This window comes from Pseudophryne corroboree, chromosome 8 (genome assembly GCF_028390025.1).
Source record: "Pseudophryne corroboree isolate aPseCor3 chromosome 8, aPseCor3.hap2, whole genome shotgun sequence".
Taxonomy (NCBI): Eukaryota; Metazoa; Chordata; class Amphibia; order Anura; family Myobatrachidae; genus Pseudophryne; species Pseudophryne corroboree.
Genome location: NC_086451.1, coordinates 441,671,852 through 441,689,674, shown reverse-complemented (window position 1 = coordinate 441,689,674; position 17,823 = coordinate 441,671,852). Strand labels below are relative to the sequence as shown.

Genomic DNA, 17,823 nt, shown 5'->3' with positions numbered 1-17,823 from the left:
CCCGCCAGCGAGCACAGGGTGTTCCCTCGCGGGCTCACTGCGCTTACCACTCATCGGGCCTGGTGGCGACCTTTGGTCGCCAAACTATTATATTCCTCCTCGGGTGAATACCAGGCTTGTGTCGGTATTCTGACGGCCGGCATTTTGCCGGTGGTCGGGATTGTAGCGTCTGTATCCTGATCACCGTGATCCCGACAGCCGGGATGTTCACCACATACCCTTCTCCTTACCCTCCCCCTAATCCTCTACTTGCTGCAGCCTAACCTTCCCCCTTGTGCTTCACCCTAAACCAGGTAAATTGAGTGCCCTGCCGCTAACGGAGTTGCTCGGGACCTGCCTGCTCACTCATGCCAGGCACCTCCCGCTGCGTGGCTTGCTGAAGAAAGATGTATGAGGACTCATCTGTATATATGTAGACACACTAGTAAAGGGACCTGGCATATGCTAGGTCACCTCAGTCTGTAATAGTGCTTGGTCTGTCCCATGTACCTGTAGCAGTCTAGGTGTGAATGATAAGTGTGTAGACGAGAGGTGGGGCCAGGCTGTCTGTCTGCATCCTATTGGTGGCAGTGACCTGCTTTTCACCTATAAGAGACTAACTCTGCTCATCTACACCCTGCGGTGGGGTATGTCTATTTCCCTGAGAGCTGTGCCGCCAGTGTACTTTAATTGCTTTGTGATTCAAAGACCATTTGTAAGCAGTAAGTGGGTCAGGGCCTGATGTTATAAATTGGTACAGCAATGGTATCCCTGGTTCCCAGTGAGTTATTAGGCTGCACTTGCAAGAATATAGGCTTAGTGACTGGTGCACTATAAACGTTTATGTACTTGATGCTGCAGTCTGCGTGTATACATGTCCGTGCTATACAGGTGCCCTACTTTACATGAAATAGATGTATAAAAGTGAAACAATAATATAATGTGTGAGAACAAAAGAACGGAAACAAGTAATATATAAATATATAACGGTGTGTCAGCGTTTGCACAATAGGATGTTTTTGTGCCTAATATAACTGTACTGAGTATGCGTACCTGCCAACATGTATGTAGTGACACATGGTACATACATGTGATCGTAAAGCTTCCATTAACTACAGGCTCTGTAAATGAGATTCTACCAACCAAAGAGAAGTGTCATCGATTTAGCTTTATGTTTTCTTTCTTTTTATTGCATAGAGGGAACTATCAATACAGAAATAAGTAGGTCATATTAATTTGAGTTTCCTATGTAAAATAACTGCGTCCGATAGGTGATATCTGCATAGTGATGATTAGGTAAATGAGCCTGGGATGCGTTTGGTATGCAGATCGGCGCTGTCTCCCCCCTCCAAGCTGTCACTGTACTACTTCTCCTCCAGATAACCGTGAAGGACTTCAAGGATCATATATCCTCCGCTGTTGGTATTCCTCCAGAGAAACAGCGGCTCATATATCAGGGTCGCGTATTGCAAGAAGATAAGAAACTGAAGGAATACAGTGAGTACACGTTTACTTCTGCTTGGTATGCTGGCTACTGTGCGGCTACTGACTCCTCTACCCCCCTGTCTCGCTTAGATGTGGATGGGAAAGTCATTCACCTGGTGGAACGTGCCCCACCCCAGACACAAGCCACTACTGGGGGAGCCTCGACCTCGTCAAGCACCTCCACCACCAACATCGGCCCAGCAGCAGGTGGTACAGGTTCCGGGGGTCCGGAGAGGAATGGGAACAGCTATGTGGTGATGGGAACGTTTAACCTACCGGTGAGGAAATGCAGGAGTTTTTTCTCTTTCTAATGTGTAAGTGTAAGAAGGCTTTAGCCACCACAGAGAAACAAGGTGACGGATATAGGTCTGTGCAACTGGCTCGATATAAACAGAATATGCTTTTGCGTAAGTTTAGCGGGACAGGCTGCTTTTGCCAGTGATTGGCAACCTGGGTCGGCTCAAGGGCCGCTAGTGCCGACTTCAAAAAGGCCATTATTTCCCAATAATACCGTGTCACTCATTGCAAAATGCCTGGACTCTGGCCCCAAAATTCCTCCACTTGCCACAGAATGACCCCACAATCACACAGATTGCATATGGGCTACAGAACTACTCCACATCCCAAGACCTTCCACAAATGCCACTCAAACCTCCCAACATTTCCCCACTCACTACCTAATCTACTAAACTTTAATAAAATATTTGTAGTCCAGAGGAACAGTGTGGTGCAGAATACACTGCCCTCTACCTTCCTCCGACAGGAAGTGCAGCGTGACCTCTCTGCTACTCGCTGATGCCGTCATGTAATGTGGAAGCCACCTGCTCTGGTTCAGTCTGTACTCCTATGCTTTATAGGACATCAGAGAATAAGATGGAGTGGGTGCACAGAGCTTGGCGTCTTGCTGTGCTGCCTGTTGCCAACCACTGGTCTGGATGGCAGCATACGGACGGAGTGGCGAGTAGTAATAACGGAGGGTGGAGGGAGTGCATTTAGTCCCTTTATTCTTGGCCATTCATCTGCAGATGCTGAAGATTTGATGGAAGGTGGAAGCAGTGCATGCTGGTTGTCTATTCTGCAGATGGTTCTAAGCCTGCTTTACCACTTGGGCTTACGTTTTGCACAAAAGGGGAAAAGTATTTGGACATTGTTTCTCGAATAAACCATATTCCCTCTATTATTCAGTGTAATTGTATGTAACACGTTGTATTTGGTTTGTATGGCTTTCCCTGCAGTCATCCCTGACTTGCTCGCTCTCCTTCTTCCCCCAGCATGTCATGTCCGGTCTCGGCGAGGCTGGCCGAGCGCCTCGTGCTACCACAGTTAACGGGGTAGGTGCATAATTCAGTTTGTTTCCCGTGCGTGATGTATTCTCTCCTGTGCGCCACCTTCCCGGGTGGGCTTCTTACATGTAGATTAAGAGACGTGAAATGTACTAAACAAATCTCTGATTTTATACTGTTTACTGTTGCCCTCCTCTCTTCTTCACCCTCTCTATTCCTCTTTCATCCTCGTCCTTCGTCCTTTCTACTAACACACCCACCTTTTTGTTGTTCTTGCCCTCACACCCTTATTAATTTTTCCAACTTTATTTTTTTATTTCTTCCCGGTCTTCTTCTTTCTGCCATTTTTATTTTCTCTACATTTTCTTCATCCTCCTAACCTTCTCTACGTCCTTCCTACCTTTCCCCGCCTACGCTGTCGCCTTCCTTCCTTTCTTCTCTGCTCAGACTGATGGCTCCTCTCTCGACGTCCATATTAACTTGGATCAGCAGCTCCCCATCCAGGTACGAGAATTAGAGATTCTGCCTCGAAAGCCCGTGACTTGTTTTATCACAGATTGTAGTTCTTACTGGTTACATTAATGCTGATGTATTTGTTAACGAGCTTCAAAAACTCTGAACACTGGGGACGGGATAACGTGCAGTTGTGCATTTCACCGTGTGCCATATCTGTGGTCTACAACACTGCTACTGACTTCAGCTCAGGAGAGGACGAGTCCGCCTTCTGCAAAGCCATTGCAGCATAGATTGGGGACTCCTCTTTTCTTAGTGGTCAGATTAGTTTAGTGGGAACGTTAAGCGGCAGATTCAGTTATGCACAGAATGTGTCCCGGCGGCAGATTATGATTGCAGCCTATGGGTCTGCAGCATTTCCCTCCCATAACTGGCAGATGAATGCAGTAACATAGTAACTAAGGTTGAAAAAAGATAATTGTCCATCGAATGCAACCTATTTGTGGTCTCCTATGCAGTCTTATTATAGGACTAGTTATTTTTATGTTAGGACTAGTTATATTAACTATAATGCGTGCCTACGCACCATAACCCTGAATATCTTTATCCAATAGGAATTTATCTAACCCATTCTTAAAGGTGTTGACTGAGTCCGCAGTTACTACTCTCTCAGGCAGGGAATTCCAAACACGTATCGTCCTTACTGTGAAAAAACCTTTTCGCCTCAATGTGCGGAAACTCCTCTCCTCTAACCTAAGCGAGTGACCACGTGTTCTCTGTGCTGATCTTATAGAAAACAGGTCCCTCCCAAGCTCTCTGTATTGACCCCTTATATATTTGTAGATGTTGATCATGTCCCCTCTTAGTCTCCTCTTTTCCAATGTAAACATGCCTAGCCTTGCAAGCCTTTCCTCGTATTCCAGTGTCTCCATGCCCTTGATTAGTTTGGTCGCCCGCCTCTGAACCTTTTCTAGCTCCAGGATATCCTTTTTGTAATATGGTTAAAAAATAGAACCGTTTGCTGCGCTTGTGAATGTAATTTGAGCAGCTCTGTATATATTGGTTATGATATAGATTTAGAAAAACAAAGCGCTAGATGAACAATGCTGGAGAGGAAAGATGCAGAGGGGAAAGAAGCAGCAAGAAATAGAATATAACAATAAAAAAATAAAAAATAAAAATAAAATGTTTAAGCTCTTTTGTGATAAGTTGCTGTTTGGTGAGGGCAAAAAAAAGGGGGAAGGAGTCCTTTATTATAGATCTTACACCGCCTTAATTGAATACTAAACTATCCCTAGTTCTAACCTTTATGCTCCGTTTGTTCTCTGACCGGAGCTGGTTATTAGCCGGGCGCTCCTTTTAGCAGCTCAGTGCAGCGGCTCAGTACGGCAGGTCTGCTTACGGCTTTGCGTGCCGGAGCCGGGCGCTTCTATTAGCGGCTTCTCGGATGCTCAGTGCGGCGGGTCTCCTTATGGCTTGGCGTCCCCAATGTCTTTATTTCCTCCCAAAACAGCTGTAAAACGTTCCAACGCGTTTCGTGCATGCGCACTTAGCCATGAACCCGCCGGTCAGTATAGTGACGCCGGAATCCCGACAGTCGGCATGCCAATTACCAGGGACTATTCCCACTCGTGGGTGTACGCGACAACTATAGAGGGGATATAGAACCTGTGATGAGCGCAGCGAGCCACCGAGCAAGCGAGGGGCTTAGTTGCGCTCGCCTGCCGGTAATCTGGCGGCCGGGACCTCGGCATCGGTTTGCTGACCGCTGGGATCCCGATCCCAACCCGCTGAGATATTTCTGCAGTATACCCTCTAGCTCAGCTTTCTCAGGATTACATGGCGCTCAGACCTATCAAGGTAATTTAGGGGCAGATGTATTAAGCCTGGAGAAGTGATAAAGCAGTGATAAGTGGAAGGTGATAACGCACCAGCAAATCAGCTCCAGTATGTAAATTGGCAGATAGGAGCTGATTTGCTGGTGTGTTATCACTGCTTTATCACCTCTTTATCACTTCTCCCGGCTTAATACATCTGCCCCTAAGTCACTGTCTCCTCCTTCTTCACTCTCCTCTGTGGAGCTGGGATATTCTATCTAGGCCTGCAGGTATTGCACATGTACTCTAATTACTGTTCCTTTCCACGGCAGCGCCCCACTCCCTCTCTGCCAGCACTGTGAGCAGATCCCCTGGGCATCAGGGGCTTGGGTAATTACATGTATGCCAGGATGCAGCCCAACATGGCATGTCGGAAGGATTAGCTAGACACCTCACGGTGTACAGTCTTCCTAGAACAGTTCTGCTACAGCCGTTAATGACGATTTTTACACCTGTCTACGGGCTGCACATTGTGAGTATAGTAGTGAGCGGGGTGTTGGCATTCCCCTTGTGCCATTCTATACACACCTGCCGCTAGAAGATACGTAGGGATAGGCATAGAAGACGCAGAGAGCAGGTGGAGGGTTCATGCGAGCTGCACTAACCTACGTTCTCCCTTGTTTCTTGCACCAACAATCTAATGCTTTCTTTGTTTGCTTCCTTTCATCTCCTTCGCTGTCCCTGTCACCTGTCCCGTTGTGACCTTCTTACTATCCCCCCCACCTTCACTGGTCTGTAATTTGCACATCCTACCATTCCCTTGTTATCTCACCTCATGCCTCCTCTTCTCGCTAACTCCTTTGTATCCACCTCCCTATACTATTCCTTCTATCCCTCTATGCAGTGTGAGCCTCGTGTCCGTCTCATTCTGGCGCAGCACATGTTACAGGATATACAGTCAATACTGGATCGCCTGGAGGTAAGTGTGACTGGGGTAGGTTGTACTGTACTGCCATGGTGTAGTAGTGTATGAGGGGAGGCTGGCACTGCTGCTGTCTGTACTGTACCTGTGCTGTGTATACATGTCATGGTGTAGTAGTGTGTGAGAGGAGACTGGCGCTGCTGCTGTCTGTACTGTACCTGTGCTGTGTGTACATGTCATGGTGTAGTAGTGTGTGAGGGGAGACTGGCACTGCTGCTGTCTGTACTGTACCTGTGCTGTGTATACATGTCATGGTGTAGTAGTGTGTGAGAGGAGACTGGCGCTGCTGCTGTCTGTACTGTACCTGTGCTGTGTGTACATGTCATGGTGTAGTAGTGTGTGAGAGGAGACTGGCACTGCTGCTGTCTGTACTGTACCTGTGCTGTGTATACATGTCATGGTGTAGTAGTGTATGAGGGGAGACTGGCACTGCTGCTGTCTGTACTGTACCTGTGCTGTGTATACATGTCATGGTGTAGTAGTGTGTGACGAGGAGACTGGCACTGCTGCTGTCTGTACTGTACCTGTGCTGTGTGTACATGTCATGGTGTAGTAGTGTATGAGGGGAGACTGGCACTGCTGCTGTCTGTACTGTACCTGTGCTGTGTATACATGTCATGGTGTAGTAGTGTATGAGGGGAGACTGGCACTGCTGCTGTCTGTACTGTACCTGTGCTGTGTATACATGTCATGGTGTAGTAGTGTGTGAGGAGGAGACTGGCACTGCTGCTGTCTGTACTGTACCTGTGCTGTGTGTACATGTCATGGTGTAGTAGTGTGTGAGGAGGAGACTGGCATTGCTGCTGTCTGTACTGTACCTGTGCTGTGTATACATGTCATGGTGTAGTAGTGTGTGAGGGGAGACTGGCACTGCTGCTGTCTGTACTGTACCTGTGCTGTGTATACATGACATGGTGTAGTAGTGTGTGAGGAGGAGACTGGCACTGCTGCTGTCTGTACTGTACCTGTGCTGTGTATACATGTCATGGTGTAGTAGTGTGTGAGGAGGAGGAGACTGGCACTGCTGCTGTCTGTACTGTACCTGTGCTGTGTATACATGTCATGGTGTAGTAGTGTATGAGGGGAGACTGGCACTGCTGCTGTCTGTACTGTACCTGTGCTGTGTATACATATCATGGTGTAGTAGTGTGTGAGGAGGAGACTGGCACTGCTGCTGTGTGTACTGTACCTGTGCTGTGTGTACATGTCATGGTGTAGTAGTGTGTGAGGGGGAGACTGGCACTGTGTGTACATGTCATGGTGTAGTAGTGTGTGAGGGGGAGACTGGCACTGCTGCTGTCTGTACTGTACCTGTGCTGTGTATACACGTCATGGTGTAGTAGTGTGTGAGGAGGAGACTGGCACTGCTGCTGTCTGTACTGTACCTGTGCTGTGTATACATGTCATGGTGTAGTAGTGTGTGAGAGGAGACTGGCACTGCTGCTGTGTGTACTGTACCTGTGCTGTGTGTACATGTCATGGTGTAGTAGTGTGTGAGGGGAGACTGGCACTGCTGCTGTGTGTACTGTACCTGTGGTGTGTATACATGTCATGGTGTAGTAGTGTGTGAGGGGAGACTGGCACTGCTGGTGTCTGTACTGTACCTGTGCTGTGTATACAGGTCATGGTGTAGTAGTGTGTGAGGAGGAGACTGGCACTGCTGCTGTCTGTACTGTACCTGTGCTGTGTATACATGTCATGGTGCAGTAGTGTGTGAGGAGACTGGCACTGCTGCTGTCTGTACTGTACCTGTGCTGTGTATACATGTCATGGTGTAGTAGTGTGTGAGGGGAGACAGGTGCTGCTGTCTGTACTGTACCTGTGCTGTGTATACATGTCATGGTGTAGTAGTGTGTGAGGGGAGACTGGTACTGCTGCTGTCTGTACTGTACCTGTGCTGTGTATACATGTCATGGTGTAGTAGTGTGTGAGGGGAGACTGGCACTGCTGCTGTCTGTACTGTACCTGTGCTGTGTGTACATGTCATGGTGTAGTAGTGTGTGAGGAGGAGACTGGCACTGCTGCTGTGTGTACTGTACCTGTGCTGTGTGTACATGTCATGGTGTAGTAGTGTGTGAGGGGGAGACTGGCACTGTGTGTACATGTCATGGTGTAGTAGTGTGTGAGGGGGAGACGGGCACTGCTGCTGTCTGTACTGTACCTGTGCTGTGTATACATGTCATGGTGTAGTAGTGTGTGAGGGGAGACTGGCACTGCTGCTGTCTGTACTGTACCTGTGCTGTGTGTACATGTCATGGTGTAGTAGTGTGTGAGGGGGAGACTGGCACTGCTGCTGTCTGTACTGTACCTGTGCTGTGTATACATGTCATGGTGTAGTAGTGTGTGAGGGGAGACTGGCACTGCTGCTGTCTGTACTGTACCTGTGCTGTGTGTACATGTCATGGTGTAGTAGTGTGTGAGGGGGAGACTGGCACTGCTGCTGTCTGTACTGTACCTGTGCTGTGTGTACATGTCATGGTGTAGTAGTGTGTGAGGAGGAGACTGGCACTGCTGCTGTCTATACTGTACCTGTGCTGTGTATACATGTCATGGTGTAGTAGTGTGTGAGGGGAGACTGGCACTGCTGCTGTCTGTACTGTACCTGTGCTGTGTATACATGTCATGGTGTAGTAGTGTGTGAGAGGAGACTGGCACTGCTGCTGTCTGTACTGTACCTGTGCTGTGTTCACATGTCATGGTGTAGTAGTGTGTGAGGGGAGACTGGCACTGCTGCTGTCTGTACTGTACCTGTGCTGTGTATACATGTCATGGTGTAGTAGTGTGTGAGGGGAGACTGGCACTGCTGCTGTCTGTACTGTACCTGTGCTGTGTGTACATGTCATGGTGTAGTAGTGTGTGAGGGAAGACTGGCACTGCTGCTGTCTGTACTGTACCTGTGCTGTGTATACATGTCATGGTGTAGTAGTGTGTGAGAGGAGACTGGCACTGCTGCTGTCTGTACTGTACCTGTGCTGTGTACACATGTCATGGTGTAGTAGTGTGTGAGGGGAGACTGGCACTGCTGCTGTCTGTACTGTACCTGTGCTGTGTGTACATGTCATGGTGTAGTAGTGTGTGAGGGAAGACTGGCGCTGCTGTCTGTACTGTACCTGTGCTGTGTATACATGTCATGGTGTAGTAGTGTGTGAGAGGAGACTGGCACTGCTGCTGTCTGTACTGTACCTGTGCTGTGTATACATGTCATGGTGTAGTAGTGTATGAGGGGAGACTGGCACTGCTGCTGTCTGTACTGTACCTGTGCTGTGTATACATATCATGGTGTAGTAGTGTGTGAGGAGGAGACTGGCACTGCTGCTGTGTGTACTGTACCTGTGCTGTGTGTACATGTCATGGTGTAGTAGTGTGTGAGGGGGAGACTGGCACTGCTGCTGCTGTCTGTACTGTACCTGTGCTGTGTATACATGTCATGGTGTAGTAGTGTGTGAGAGGAGACTGGCACTGCTGCTGTGTGTACTGTACCTGTGCTGTGTGTACATGTCATGGTGTAGTAGTGTGTGAGGGGGAGACTGGCACTGCTGCTGTCTGTACTGTACCTGTGCTGTGTATACACGTCATGGTGTAGTAGTGTGTGAGGAGGAGACTGGCACTGCTGCTGTCTGTACTGTACCTGTGCTGTGTATACATGTCATGGTGTAGTAGTGTGTGAGAGGAGACTGGCACTGCTGCTGTCTGTACTGTACCTGTGCTGTGTGTACATGTCATGGTGTAGTAGTGTGTGAGGAGGAGACTGGCACTGCTGCTGTCTGTACTGTACCTGTGCTGTGTATACATGTCATGGTGTAGTAGTGTGTGAGGAGGAGACTGGCACTGCTGCTGTCTGTACTGTACCTGTGCTGTGTGTACATGTCATGGTGTAGTAGTGTGTGAGGGAAGACTGGCACTGCTGCTGCTGTACTGTACCTGTGCTGTGTATACATGTCATGGTGTGGTAGTGTGTGAGGGTAGACTGGCACTGTTGCTGTCTGTACTGTATCTGTGCTGTGTATACATGTCATGGTGTAGTAGTGTGTGAGGAGGAGACTGGCGCTGCTGCTGTCTGTACTGTACCTGTGCTGTGTATACATGTCATGGTGTAGTAGTGTGTGAGGAGGAGACTGGCGCTGCTGCTGTCTGTACTGTACCTGTGCTGTGTATACATGTCGTGGTGTAGTAGTGTGTGAGGGGAGACTGGCACTGCTGCTGTCTGTACTGTACCTGTGCTGTGTATACATGTCATGGTGTAGTAGTGTGTGAGGAGGAGACTGGCACTGCTGCTGTCTGTACTGTACCTGTGCTGTGTATACATGTCATGGTGTAGTAGTGTGTGAGGAGGAGACTGGCGCTGCTGCTGTCTGTACTGTACCTGTGCTGTGTATACATGTCATGGTGTAGTAGTGTGTGAGAGGAGACTGGCACTGCTGCTGTCTGTACTGTACCTGTCCTGTGTATACATGTCATGGTGTTGTAGTGTGTGAAGGGAGACTGGCACTGCTGCTGTCTGTACTGTACCTGTGCTGTGTATACATGTCATGGTGTAGTAGTGTGTGAGAGGAGACTGGCACTGCTGCTGTCTGTACTGTACCTGTGCTGTGTATACATGTCATGGTGTAGTAGTGTGTGAGAGGAGACTGGCACTGCTGCTGTCTGTACTGTACCTGTGCTGTGTATACATGTCATGGTGTAGCAGTGTGTGAGGAGGAGACTGGCACTGCTGCTGTATGTACTGTACCTGTGCTGTGTGTACATGTCATGGTGTAGTAGTGTGTGAGAGGAGACTGGCGCTGCTGCTGTCTGTACTGTACCTTTGCTGTGTGTACATGTCATGGTGTAGTAGTGTGTGAGAGGAGACTGGCACTGCTGCTGTCTGTACTGTACCTGTGCTGTGTATACATGTCATGGTGTAGTAGTGTGTGAGGGGAAGACTGGCACTGCTGCTGTCTGTACTGTACCTGCGCTGTGTATACATGTCATGGTGTAGTAGTGTGTGAGGAGGAGACTAGCACTGCTGCTGTCTGTACTGTACCTGTGCTGTGTGTACATATCATGGTGTAGTAGTGTGTGAGGAGGAGACTGGCACTGCTGCTGTCTGTACTGTACCTGTGCTGTGTATACATGTCATGGTGTAGTAGTGTGTGAGGAGGAGACTGGCACTGCTGCTGTCTGTACTGTACCTGTGCTGTGTATACATGTCATGGTGTAGTAGTGTGTGAGGGGAGACTGGCACTGCTGCTGTCTGTACTGTACCTGTGCTGTGTATACATGTCATGGTGTAGTTGTGTGTGAGGGGAGACTGGCACTGCTGCTGTCTGTACTGTACCTGTGCTGTGTATACATGTCATGGTGTAGTAGTGTGTGAGAGGAGACTGGCACTGCTGCTGTCTGTACTGTACCTGTGCTGTGTATACATGTCATGGTGTAGTAGTGTGTGAGGAGGAGACTGGCACTGCTGCTGTCTGTACTATACATGTCATGGTGTAGTAGTGTGTGAGAGGAGACTGGCACTGCTGCTGTCTGTACTGTACCTGTGCTGTGTATACATGTCATGGTGTAGTAGTGTATGAGGGGAGACTGGCACTGCTGCTGTCTGTACTCTACCTGTGCTGTGTATACATGTCATGGTGTAGTAGTGTGTGAGGGGATACTGGCACTGCTGCTGTCTGTACTGTACCTGTGCTGTGTGTACATGTCATGGTGTAGTAGTGTGTGAGGAGGAGACTGGCGCTGCTGCTGTCTGTACTGTACCTGTGCTGTGTATACATGTCATGGTGTAGTAGTGTGTGAGGGGAGACTGGCACTGCTGCTGTCTGTACTGTACCTGTGCTCTGTATACATGTCATGGTGTAGTAGTGTGTGAGGGGAGACTGGCACTGCTGCAGCTGTCTGTACTGTACCTGTGCTCTGTATACATGTCATGGTGTAGTAGTGTGTGAGGGGAGACTGGCACTGCTGCTGTCTGTACTGTACCTGTGCTGTGTGTACATGTCATGGTGTAGTAGTGTGTGAGGAGGAGACTGGCACTGCTGCTGTCTGTACTGTACCTGTGCTGTGTATACATGTCATGGTGTAGTAGTGTGTGAGGGGAGACTGGCACTGCTGCTGTCTGTACTGTACCTGTGCTGTGTATACATGTCATGGTGTAGTAGTGTGTGAGGGGAGACTGGCACTGCTGCTGTCTGTACTGTACCTGTGCTCTGTATACATGTCATGGTGTAGTAGTGTGTGAGGAGGAGACTGGCACTGCTGCAGCTGTCTGTACTGTACCTGTGCTCTGTATACATGTCATGGTGTAGTAGTGTGTGAGGGGAGACTGGCACTGCTGCTGTCTGTACTGTACCTGTGCTGTGTATACATGACATGGTGTAGTAGTGTGTGAGGGGAGACTGGCACTGCTGCTGTCTGTACTGTACCTGTGCTGTGTATACATGTCATGGTGTAGTAGTGTGTGAGGGGAGACTGGCACTGCTGCTGTCTGTACTGTACCTGTGCTGTGTATACATGTCATGGTGTAGTAGTGTGTGAGAGGAGACTGGCACTGCTGCTGTCTGTACTGTACCTGTGCTGTGTATACATGTCATGGTGTAGTAGTGTATGAGGGGAGACTGGCACTGCTGCAGCTGTCTGTACTGTACCTGTGCTGTGTATACATGTCATGGTGTAGTAGTGTGTGAGGGGATACTGGCACTGCTGCTGTCTGTACTGTACCTGTGCTGTGTATACATGTCATGGTGTAGTAGTGTGTGAGAGGAGACTGGCACTGCTGCTGTCTGTACTGTACCTGTGCTGTGTATACATGTCATGGTGTAGTAGTGTGTGAGAGGAGACTGGCACTGCTGCTGTCTGTACTGTACCTGTGCTGTGTATACATGTCATGGTGTATCAGTGTGTGAGGAGGATACTGGCACTGCTGCTGTCTGTACTGTACCTGTGCTGTGTATACATGTCATGGTGTAGTAGTGTGTGAGGAGGAGACTGGCACTGCTGCTGTCTGTACTGTACCTGTGCTGTGTATACATGTCATGGTGTAGTAGTGTGTGTGAGGAGACTGGCACTGCTGCTGTCTGTACTGTACCTGTGCTGTATATACATGTCATGGTGTAGTAGTGTGTGAGAGGAGACTGGCACTGCTGCTGTGTGTGCTGTACCTGTGCTGTGTATACATGTCATGGTGTAGTAGTGTGTGAGGAGGAGACTGGCGCTGCTGCTGTCTGTACTGTACCTGTGCTGTATATACATGTCATGGTGTAGTAGTGTGAGAGGAGACTGGCACTGCTGCTGTGTGTGCTGTACCTGTGCTGTGTATACATGTCATGGTGTAGTAGTGTGAGAGGAGACTGGCTCTGCTGCTGTCTGTACTGTACCTGTGCTGTGTGTACATGTTATGGTGTAGTAGTGTGTGAGGAGGAGACTGGCACTGCTGCTGTTTGTACTGTACCTGTGCTGTGTATACATGTCATGGTGTAGCAGTGTGTGAGGAGGAGACTGGCACTGCTGCTGTCTGTACTGTACCTGTGCTGTGTATACATGTCATGGTGTAGTAGTGTGTGAGGGGAGACGGGCACTGCTGCTGTCTGTACTGTACCTGTGCTGTGTGTACATGTCATGGTGTAGTAGTGTGTGAGGGGAGACTGGCACTGCTGCTGTCTGTACTGTACCTGTGCTGTGTATACATGTCATGGTGTAGTAGTGTGTGAGGAGGAGACTGGCACTGCTGCTGTCTGTACTGTACCTGTGCTGTGTATACATGACATGCTGTAGTAGTGTGTGAGAGGAGACTGGCACTGCTGCTGCCTGTACTGTACCTGTGCTGTGTGTATATATGTCATGGTGTAGTAGTGTGTGAGGAGGAGGAGACTGGCACTGCTGCTGTCTGTACTGTACCTGTGCTGTGTATACATGTCATGGTGTAGTAGTGTGTGAGAGGAGACTGGCGCTGCTGCTGTCTGTACTGTACCTGTGCTGTGTATACATGTCATGGTGTAGTAGTGTGTGAGAGGAGACTGGCACTGCTGCTGTCTGTACTGTACCTGTGCTGTGTATACATGTCATGGTGTAGTAGTGTATGAGGGGAGACTGGCACTGCTGCAGCTGTCTGTACTGTACCTGTGCTGTGTAAACATGTCATGGTATAGTAGTGTGTGAGGGGATACTGGCACTGCTGCTGTCTGTACTGTACCTGTGCTGTGTATACATGTCATGGTGTAGTAGTGTGTGAGGGGAGACTGGCACTGCTGCTGTCTGTACTGTACCTGTGCTGTGTATACATGTCATGGTGTAGTAGTGTGTGTGAGGAGGAGACTGGCACTGCTGCTGTCTGTACTGTACCTGTGCTGTGTATACATGTCATGGTGTAGTAGTGTGTGAGAGGAGACTGGCACTGCTGCTGTCTGTACTGTACCTGTGCTGTGTATACATGTCATGGTGTAGTAGTGTGTGAGGAGGAGACTGGCACTGCTGCTGTCTGTACTGTACCTGTGCTGTGTATACATGTCATGGTGTAGTAGTGTGTGAGGAGGAGACTGGCACTGCTGCTGTCTGTACTGTACCTGTGCTGTGTATACATGTCATGGTGTAGTAGTGTGTGAGGGGAGACTGGCACTGCTGCTGTCTGTACTGTACCTGTGCTGTGTGTACATGTCATGGTGTAGTAGTGTGTGAGAGGAGACTGGCACTGCTGCTGTCTGTACTGTACCTGTGCTGTGTATACATGTCATGGTGTAGTAGTGTGTGAGGAGGAGACTGGCACTGCTGCTGTCTGTACTGTACCTGTGCTGTGTATACATGTCATGGTGTAGTAGTGTGTGAGGAGGAGACTGGCACTTCTGGTGTGTATACTGTACCTGTGCTGTGTGTACATGTCATGGTGTAGTAGTGTGTGAGAGGAGACTGGCACTGCTGCTGTCTGTACTGTACCTGTACTGTGTATACATGTCATGGTGTAGTAGTGTGTGAGGGGAGACTGGCACTGCTGCTGTCTGTACTGTACCTGTGCTGTGTATACATGTCATGGTGTAGTAGTGTGTGATGGGAGACTGGCACTGCTGCTGTCTGTACTGTACCTGTGCTGTGTATACATGTCATGGTGTAGTAGTGTGTGAGGAGGAGACTGGCACTGCTGCTGTCTGTACTGTACCTGTGCTGTGTATACATGTCATGGTGTAGTAGTGTGTGAGGGGAGACTGGCACTGCTTCTGTCTGTACTGTACCTATGCTGTGTGCACATGTCATGGTGTAGTAGTGTGTGAGGAGGAGACTGGCACTGCTGCTGTCTGTACTGTACCTGTGCTGTGTGTACATGTCATGGTGTAGTAGTGTGTGAGGAGGAGACTGGCACTGCTGCTGTCTGTACTGTACCTGTGCTGTGTATACATGTCATTGTGTAGTATTGTGTGAGGGGAGACTGGCACTGCTGCTGTGTGTACTGTACCTGTGCTGTGTGTACATGACATGGTGTAGTAGTGTGTGAGGAGACTGGCACTGCTGCTGTCTGTACTGTACCTGTGCTGTGTATATATGTCATGGTGTAGTAGTGTGTGAGGAGGAGACTGGCACTGCTGCTGTCTGTACTGTACCTGTGCTGTGTATAGATGTCATGGTGTAGTAGTGTGAGGAGGAGACTGGCACTGCTGCTGTCTGTACTGTACCTGTGCTGTGTACATGTCATGGTGTAGTAGTGTTTGAGGGGAGACTGGCACTGCTGCTGTCTGTACTGTACCTGTGCTGTGTGTACATGTCATGGTGTAGTAGTGTGTGAGGAGGAGGAGACTGGCACTGCTGCTGTCTGTACTGTACCTGTGCTGTGTATACATGTCATGGTGTAGTAGTGTGTGTGAGGAGGAGACTGGCACTGCTGCTGTCTGTACTGTACCTGTGCTGTGTGTACATGTCATGATGTAGTAGTGTGTGAGAGGAGACTGGCACTGCTGCTGTCTGTACTGTACCTGTGCTGTGTATACATATCATGGTGTAGTAGTGTGTGAGAGGAGACTGGTGCTGCTGCTGTCTGTACTGTACCTGTGCTGTGTATACATGTCATGGTGTAGTAGTGTTCACTCTAGGAATTTTTTAGGGCAGGGTGCTGATCACGGGTAGGGCACATTTTTCAATTAGAAGGGCAAAATTAGGTACATACTATAATGCTTGGTCCTCCCATTCCCACATGATAAAGAATGGGCAGTGCGCGCCAAAGGCGAAAATTTAGGGGCGTTGTTTTTCGTGGGGTTAGGGGCATGGCCACATAATAGTGGCAATTCACATTACACCACACAATAGTGCAGCTAATACACACTGCACCAGGTAGAACCTCCTATACACACTGCGACAGGTAGAGCACGTTATACATATTGCGCCAGGCAGAGCACATTCTACACTTTGCGCCAGGCAGAGCACGTTATACACATTGCGCCAGGTAGAGAGCACTGAGACACACTGCACCAGGTAGAGAGCACTGAGACACACTGCACCAGGTAGAGAGCACTGAGACACACTGCACCAGGTAGAGAGCACTGAGACACACTGCACCAGGTAGAGAGCACCGAGAAACATTGCACCAGGTAGAGAGCACTGAGAAACATTGCACCAGGTAGAGAGCACCGAGAAACATTGCACCAGGTAGAGAGCACTGAGAAACATTGCACCAGGTAGAGAGCACCGAGAAACATTGCACCAGGTAGAGAGCACCGAGAAACATTGCACCAGGTAGAGAGCACTGAGAAACATTGCACCAGGTAGAGAGCACTGAGAAACATTGCACCAGGTAGAGAGCACCGAGAAACATTGCACCAGGTAGAGAGCACCGAGAAACATTGCACCAGGTAGAGAGCACCGAGAAACATTGCACCAGGTAGAGAGCACCGAGAAACATTGCACCAGGTAGAGAGCACCGAGAAACATTGCACCAGGTAGAGAGCACCGAGAAACATTGCACCAGGTAGAGAGCACCGAGAAACATTGCACCAGGTAGAGAGCACCGAGAAACATTGCACCAGGTAGAGAGCACCGAGAAACATTGCACCAGGTAGAGAGCACCGAGAAACATTGCACCAGGTAGAAAGCACTGAGACACACTGGAGGAGGAGGGGGGGGGGGGTAGATGGTTCCGCACACACATAAGACAAGGGGTAGTGGGGCCACACACAGGGGGTTGGGGGGGCAGGAGGGCACAAGGTGTCACACACACGGGGGGGGGGGGGGGGGGGGCGCACAAACCAGGGTGAGGGGGGTAAAGTGTGCCACACACAAAGGCTGGGGGTAAATGGGGTCACATGCAGGGGGTGGGGGCAGGATATGGCAATGCATTAAAATACATGTTCATTACTTTGTGTGTATCTACTTACTCACACTCTGGCAGCTGAGGGTCACACTCCGGTAGATGGGTACGCTGGCCAGTGGCACTGGCTGGTGGGAGATGGGGGCTGCCCGCGGGTGTCTGGCCATGCACACAGAGAGGAGGGAGGGCTGGGTTTGCCTCGGCGGGAGAGGCAAACCCAGCCCTCCTGTCTCTCGCAGAGGAGGGGAGATGCGGCGGCTGACAACTAAGGACGGACGAGGTGGGCGGGCGGGACGGACGAGGTGGGCGGGACAGATGGGGCGGTACAGACGGGGCGGGCCGCGGAGGTCTCTGTCTCTCATGCAGGGAGACAGTGTGACTGTGATTAAGCACACTGGATTACTGCAGTGATGTGTCCGGTGGCTTGGCGGGGTCCGGCGGGCAGCAAAGTGCGGGGCGGGAGGGCGCACACAAATGGGCAGGGCGGCATTCAGGTGTCTAAAAAAGGGGCAGGGCGCAGCGCCCTGTGAAAGACACCTAGAGTGAACACTAGTGTAG

The 17,823-nt window shown here is 49.8% G+C and overlaps 1 protein-coding gene across 9 annotated transcripts in view; it reads left to right on the top strand.

Moving 5' to 3' along the window:
- Positions 1–17,823, top strand: part of BAG6 (BAG cochaperone 6) — a 117,863-nt gene that overhangs the window by 73,865 nt on the left and 26,175 nt on the right. For 7 of the 9 annotated variants that reach the window (XM_063938105.1, XM_063938101.1, XM_063938099.1 and 4 more), the window contains exons 3-7: positions 1,359–1,476; positions 1,555–1,742; positions 2,736–2,795; positions 3,195–3,251; positions 5,922–5,996. In XM_063938105.1, coding sequence (XP_063794175.1) covers positions 1,359–1,476; positions 1,555–1,742; positions 2,736–2,795; positions 3,195–3,251; positions 5,922–5,996 — 498 coding nt within the window. The remainder of the gene's footprint in view (positions 1–1,358; positions 1,477–1,554; positions 1,743–2,735; positions 2,796–3,194; positions 3,252–5,921; positions 5,997–17,823) is intronic. The other 2 variants (XM_063938107.1, XM_063938102.1) reach the window with 1 other exon arrangement.